The 7,500-nt window shown below is 38.1% G+C and overlaps 1 protein-coding gene and 1 long non-coding RNA gene across 2 annotated transcripts in view; one reads left to right on the top strand and one right to left on the bottom strand.

Moving 5' to 3' along the window:
* cntrob (centrobin, centrosomal BRCA2 interacting protein) overlaps positions 1 to 7,500 on the bottom strand; it is a 26,166-nt gene that overhangs the window by 8,748 nt on the left and 9,918 nt on the right. Inside the window, exons 8-12 of the mRNA XM_052091397.1 lie at positions 7,231 to 7,347; positions 2,793 to 2,891; positions 2,512 to 2,715; positions 1,414 to 1,539; positions 975 to 1,108 (exon numbers count right to left, since the gene is read on the bottom strand). Of these exons, the coding sequence (XP_051947357.1) occupies positions 975 to 1,108; positions 1,414 to 1,539; positions 2,512 to 2,715; positions 2,793 to 2,891; positions 7,231 to 7,347 (680 nt within the window). The remainder of the gene's footprint in view (positions 1 to 974; positions 1,109 to 1,413; positions 1,540 to 2,511; positions 2,716 to 2,792; positions 2,892 to 7,230; positions 7,348 to 7,500) is intronic.
* LOC127618798 (uncharacterized) lies at positions 3,810 to 6,940 on the top strand. The gene is made up of 4 exons (XR_007967506.1): positions 3,810 to 4,013; positions 5,977 to 6,079; positions 6,510 to 6,767; positions 6,854 to 6,940. It is a non-coding gene; the product is annotated as an uncharacterized LOC127618798 (long non-coding RNA).

The raw sequence follows: 7,500 nt of genomic DNA, 5'->3' as shown, positions 1-7,500 counted from the left end.
AGATTAGTGTGATTCTGAACTGAAATCAGTGTGATTCTGAACTAAGATCAGTGTGATTCTGAACTGAAATCAGTGTGATTCTGAACTGAAATCAGCGTGATTCTGAACTGAAATCAGTGTGATTCTGAACTAAGATCAGTGTGATTCTGAACTGAAATCAGTGTAGTTCTGAACTGAGATCATTGTTATTTAAAACTGAAATCAGCATGATTCTGAACTGAGATCATTGTGATTTAAAACTGAAATCAGCATGATTCTGAACTGAGATCAGTGTAGTTCTGAACTCAGATAATTGTGATTTAAAACTGAAATCAGCATGATTATGAACTGAGATCAGTGTAGTTCTGAACTCAGATAATTGTGATTTAAAACTGAAATCAGCATGATTCTGAACTGAGATCAGTGTAGTTCTGAACTCAGATAATTGTGATTTAAACATGAAATCAGCATGATCCTGAACTGAAAACAGCATGATTCTTAACTGAGATCAGTGTGATTGTGAACTGAGATAATTGTGATTGTGAACTGAGATAACTATGATTTTAAACTGAAATCAGCATGATCATGAACTGAGATTAGTGTGATTGTGAACTGAGTTCAGTGGGATTCTGTGTGTTGTGTACCTGTGCTGTTGTCGTAGTTGTGTAGTGTAGGTTGTGTACCTGTGCTGTTGTCGTAGTTGTGTAGTGTAGGTTGTGTACCTGTGCTGTTGTCGTAGTTGTGTAGTGTGGGTTGTGTACCTGTGCTGTTGTCGTAGTTGTGTAGTGTAGGTTGTGTACCTGTGCTGTTGTCGTAGTTGTGTAGTGTGGGTTGTGTACCTGTGCTGTTGTCGTAGTTGTGTAGTGTGTGTTGTGTACCTGTGCTGTTGTCGTAGTTGTGTAGTGTAGGTTGTGTACCTGTGCTGTTGTCGTAGTTGTGTAGTGTGGGTTGTGTACCTGTGCTGTTGTCGTAGTTGTGTAGTGTAGGTTGTGTACCTGTGCTGTTGTCGTAGTTGTGTAGTGTGGGTTGTGTTCTCCTCCTGTATAGTTGAAAGTTTTTCATTCAGCTGCTGCTCCAGTGACAGACGAAACTCCACCTCCATCTGAGACTTCTGTGCTTCAAACTGAGTCTACAGCACACAAACACAAACACACTTACTGAGCTATGAGTAAACATATTATAGACTTTTACGTAAAGTTTAGGATTAGGGTTATTTATATTAACAACTATATACTACAACTAAAACTCAATAAAACATTATTTACTTTATTTATAATTAATGTTTCCAATTCAGGACATACCTGAAATGTTTAGTCATATTTTGCACACTTCTGGGAACAATTTGTCCCAAAACTATACCTAAGAAACTTATAAAGAAAGAAAACAACCCCCTGCATGTAATATACAGTGTGTGTGTGTGTGTGTGTGTGTGACCTGCTCCAGGGCTCGGTCCACTCTCAGTGTGTCTCTCTCTCTCCTGGTGTGGTCCAGCTCTTCCTGGAGCAGCTGTGACCTGCTGTCAGTCTCCTCACGCAGAGACACTTCCTGTTTCACCTGAGCCTGAAACACACACAGAGTCACCAGACCAGAACACAATTCATTTAAAGAATTACATCCTGAGCATCACTCCACTATTGTGATCCCGACATGAATCATCTTATTAACATGATTAAACACACATCTGCATATATGAAGTGTGATATAATACAAATGTACACAAACATCTCTATTAAAGTTCAGTTTACAGGATGCTGTCATCGGGCAGAAATAATGTGATGTTTATATGAGCCTAATATCCATAGAGAGTGTTTGTGAGAGGTTAGGGGTATTTAAATACTCAAGACACTTGTTCAGCTCTGATCGCGCTGCTTTAACTAAACTGTGTGTGGTAAGTGAATAAGATGCAGATCTTTGCACTGGAATAATCTGAGGTGGTTTCAGACTAAACTCACATCACATATCTCCACCCATACAGCATTATGACAGCATAGGGGAAATGCTAAACATAACAGCTGCTAATGAGTATTTGCATAGGGCTCGTGTCACGCTATAAATAATAACAAATCAAGAAACACATGCATGTTGCTGGAGAGACAGAACATTCTTCTGCATTTATTTGATGCTGACGCACATGGACATATCTTACATGCCACAAGCCCTGAGGGGGAAAATACACAGCACACACAAACACACACACATACATACACAAACACACATACAGACACACACACACACATGCTGACACATGCAGACACACACACACACACACACACATGCTGACACATGCAGACAGACACACACACACACACACACACACACACACACACACACACACACACACGCAGACACACACCCAGACACACACGCACAGGCACACGTACACACAGACACACATTCAGACACACACACATGCACACGCACAGACTGTAATCCATCATAATACAGAAGTTAATCGGGTTATGAACAGCACTGACATCAGACTCATCTGTGAGTGTTAGAGTCTCTCTTCAGACAGACAAACACAATACTCACTCTCTCTCTCTCCAGCTGCTGTGATGTGTGTGTAAGTTGTTGTTGTAGTTCTTGTATGTGTTGTTGTAGTTGTGTGTGTGTGTTGTTGGTGTCAGTGTGGAGTTTGTTGAGTTTGTCTCTCTCTCTGTCGGCATCTCTGAGGAGTCTCTGTTCTTCTTGCTGGAGTTTCTCCACACACAAACGCAGCTCCAAAAGCTGCTGCTCCTACAAACACACACACACACTGTCAATGTCACTCTATTACAAATGTCTTATAAGCAGTAGAGCTGTATTTGTGTTACCAGTTGTTTGTTGGTGTTGTGCAGCTCCTGCTTGTGTTTTTGCTCTTTGTCCAGAGACTCCTGTAACTTAGAGAGATTCAGCTCCACACGAGAAAGATCCTGACACACACACACACACACACACACACACACACACACACACACACACAAACACACAAACTTAAACAAGCTGCTTCACAAAAAATATGATCTCTCTCTATAGGTACTCTCACTAGAAGTGGCCGTTAGATATTCATCTGTCCACAGTTAGACAAACTGTCTATAAATGGAGATGATTTAGTACTATAGGTACTCTCACTAGAAGTGGCCGTTAGATATTCATCTGTCCACAGTTAGACAAACTGTCTATAAATGGAGATGATTTAGTACTATAGGTACTCTCACTAGAAGTGGCCGTTAGATATTCATCTGTCCACAGTTAGACAAACTGTCTATAAATGGAGATGATTTAGTACTATAGGTACTCTCACTAGAAGTGGCCATTAGATATTCATCCGTCCACAGTTAGACAAACTGTCTACACTGCAAAAAATGATTTTCTAGACAAGTATTTTTGTCTTGTATTCCTGTCAAATTATCTAAACTTTCTTAAAACACGATTTATTTACTTGTCAAGCAAAATGGGATAAGATATTAAGTCTTGTTTTAAGATAAATCTAACTAAATTTAGTGAACTTTAGACTCAAAACAAGAAATAAAATCTGCCAATGGGATAAGCAAAATAAACTTGTTTTCCTTTTAAATTAAGTTTATTTTGCTTACCCCATTGGCAGATTTTTTCTTGTTTTGAGTCTAAAGTGCACTAAATTTAGTCAGATTTATCTTAAAACAAGACTTAATATCTTATCCCATTTTGCTTGACAAGTAAATAAATCGTGTTTTAAGAAAGTTTAGATAATTTGACAGGAATACAAGACAAAAATACTTGTCAAGAAAATCATTTTTTGCAGTGTATAAATGGAGATGATTTAGTACTATAGTAACTCTCACTAGAAGTGGCCGTTAGATATTCATCCGTCCACAGTTAGACAAACTGTCTATAAATGGAGATGATATAGTACTATAGGTACTCTCTCTAGAAGTGGCCGTTAGATATTCATCTGTCCACAGTGAGACAAACTGTCTATAAATGGAGATGATTTAGTACTATAGGTACTCTCACTAGAAGTGGCCGTTAGATATTCATCCGTCCACAGTGAGACAAACTGTCTATAAATGGAGGTGATTTAGTACTATAGGTACTCTCTCTAGAAGTGGCCGTTAGATATTCATCTGTCCACAGTTAGACAAACTGTCTATAAATGGAGATGATTTAATACTATAGGTACTCTCACTAGAAGTGGCCGTTAGATATTCATCTGTGCACAGTTACACAAACTGTCTATAAATGGAGATGATTTGGTACTATAGGTACTCTCTCTAGAAGTGGCCGTTAGATATTCATCTGTCCACAGTTAGACAAACTGTCTATAAATGGAGGTGATTTAGTACTATAGGTACTCTCTCTAGAATTGACCTTTAGATATTCATCTGTCCACAGTGAGACAAACTGTCTATAAATGGAGGTGAATTAGTACTATAGGTACTCTCTCTAGAAGTGGCCGTTAGATATTCATCTGTCCACAGTTAGACAAACTGATGATTTAGTACTATAGGTACTCTCACTAGAAGTGGCCGTTAGATATTCATCTGTTCACAGTTAGACAAACTGTCTATAAATGGAGATGATTTAGTACTATAGGTACTCTCACTAGAAGTGGCCGTTAGATATTCATCTGTCCACAGTTAGACAAACTGTCTATAAATGGAGGTGATTTAGTACTATAGGTACTCTCTCTAGAAGTGGCCGTTAGATATTCATCTGTCACAGTTAGACAAACTGTCTATAAATGGAGATGATTTAGTACTATAGGTACTCTCACTAGAAGTGGCCGTTAGATATTCATCTGTCCACAGTTAGACAAACTGTCTATAAATGGAGATGATTTAGTACTATAGGTACTCTCTCTAGAAGTGGCCGTTAGATATTCATCTGGTCACAGTTAGACAAACTGTCTATAAATGGAGGTGATTTAGTACTATAGGTACTCTCTCTAGAAGTGGTTGTTAGATATTCATCTGTTCACAGTTAGACAAACTGTCTATAAATGGAGATGATTTAGTACTATAGGTACTCTCACTAGAAGTGGCCGTTAGATATTCATCTGTCCACAGTTAGACAAACTGTCTATAAATGGAGATGGTTTAGTACTATAGGTACTCTCTCTAGAAGTGGCCGTTAGATATTCATCTGTTCACAGTTAGACAAACTGTCTATAAATGGAGATGATTTAGTACTATAGGTACTCTCACTAGAAGTGGCCGTTAGATATTCATCTGTCCACAGTTAGACAAACTGTCTATAAATGGAGATGATTTAGTACTATAGGTACTCTCTCTAGAAGTGGCCGTTAGATATTCATCTGGTCACAGTTAGACAAACTGTCTATAAATGGAGGTGATTTAGTACTATAGGTACTCTCTCTAGAAGTGGTTGTTAGATATTCATCTGTCCACAGTGAGACAAACTGTCTATAAATGGAGATGATTTAGTACTATAGGTACTCTCTCTAGAAGTGGCCGTTAGATATTCATCTGTTCACAGTTAGACAAACTGTCTATAAATGGAGATGATTTAGTACTATAGGTACTCTCACTAGAAGTGGCCGTTAGATATTCATCTGTCCACAGTTAGACAAACTGTCTATAAATGGAGGTGATTTAGTACTATAGGTACTCTCTCTAGAAGTGGCCGTTAGATATTCATCTGTCACAGTTAGACAAACTGTCTATAAATGGAGATGATTTAGTACTATAGGTACTCTCACTAGAAGTGGCCGTTAGATATTCATCTGTCCACAGTTAGACAAACTGTCTATAAATGGAGGTGATTTAGTACTATAGGTATTCTCTCTAGAAGTGGCCGTTAGATATTCATCTGTGCACAGTTACACAAACTGTCTATAAATGGAGATGATTTGGTACTATAGGTACTCTCACTAGAAGTGGCCGTTAGATATTCATCTGTCCACAGTTAGACAAACTGTCTATAAATGGAGATGATTTAGTACTATAGGTACTCTCACTAGAAGTGGCCGTTAGATATTCATCTGTCCACAGTTAGACAAACTGTCTATAAATGGAGATGATTTAGTACTATAGGTACTCTCACTAGAAGTGGCCGTTAGATATTCATCTGTCCACAGTTAGACAAACTGTCTATAAATGGAGATGATTTAGTACTATAGGTACTCTCACTAGAAGTGGCCGTTAGATATTCATCTGTTCACAGTGAGACAAACTGTCTATAAATGGAGATGATTTAGTACTATAGGTACTCTCACTAGAAGTGGCCGTTAGATATTCATCTGTCCACAGTTAGACAAACTGTCTATAAATGGAGATGATTTAGTACTATAGGTACTCTCTCTAGAAGTGGCCGTTAGATATTCATCTGGTCACAGTTAGACAAACTGTCTATAAATGGAGGTGATTTAGTACTATAGGTACTCTCTCTAGAAGTGGTTGTTAGATATTCATCTGTCCACAGTGAGACAAACTGTCTATAAATGGAGATGATTTAGTACTATAGGTACTCTCACTAGAAGTGGCCGTTAGATATTCATCTGTCCACAGTTACACAAACTGTCTATAAATGGAGATGATTTAGTACTATAGGTACTCTCACTAGAAGTGGCCGTTAGATATTCATCTGTTCACAGTTAGACAAACTGTCTATAAATGGAGATGATTTAGTACTATAGGTACTCTCACTAGAAGTGGCCGTTAGATATTCATCTGTCCACAGTTAGACAAACTGTCTATAAATGGAGATGATTTAGTACTATAGGTACTCTCACTAGAAGTGGCCGTTAGATATTCATCTGTTCACAGTTAGACAAACTGTCTATAAATGGAGATGATTTAGTACTATAGGTACTCTCTCTAGAAGTGACCGTTAGATATTCATCTGTCCACAGTTAGACAAACTGTCTATAAATGGAGATGATTTAGTACTATAGGTACTCTCACTAGAAGTGGCCGTTAGATATTCATCTGTTCACAGTTAGACAAACTGTCTATAAATGGAGATGATTTAGTACTATAGGTACTCTCACTAGAAGTGGCCATCCAGTCAAGATGACTCAAAGGACACACCGCATAATGATTCCTTCTGAACTGTGAATGTTTAAGGGGATGTGTTCAATAAAGACATTAAATATTATAAATGTTTGTGTGTTGTTAGTTTAAGCACTTTGTGTTTGTCTATACTTGATGAGATCACATTTTATGAGCAATTAATGCAGAAAACTAAATAATTCCAAAAGGTTCACATACTTATTCTTTCTGCTGTATTTTGCCCAGCCACAATGTGAATATAATTAACTGTTGAGCACACCTCTCTGTGTTTGCTGTGTGTTGTCTCTGCTGTCTCTTTCTCCTCCTGCAGGCGTTTCATTTCCTCAATCCTGTCCTGATCATGTCTCTTCCATCCCTCCACCACCTTCACCAGCGTCTGACACACACACACACACACACACACACACACACACACACACACACACACACACACACACACACACAATGATGTGCAAATACTTTACATTTTAAATACAGGATCCCTTTTACAGTAATAAGAATTGGGAAATATAATTTCTTTAAAATGTCT

Source organism: Xyrauchen texanus, chromosome 25 (assembly GCF_025860055.1).
Source record: "Xyrauchen texanus isolate HMW12.3.18 chromosome 25, RBS_HiC_50CHRs, whole genome shotgun sequence".
Taxonomy (NCBI): domain Eukaryota; kingdom Metazoa; phylum Chordata; class Actinopteri; order Cypriniformes; family Catostomidae; genus Xyrauchen; species Xyrauchen texanus.
Note: the sequence above shows the minus strand (reverse complement) of the source record. Positions and strands in the feature narration are given on the sequence as shown.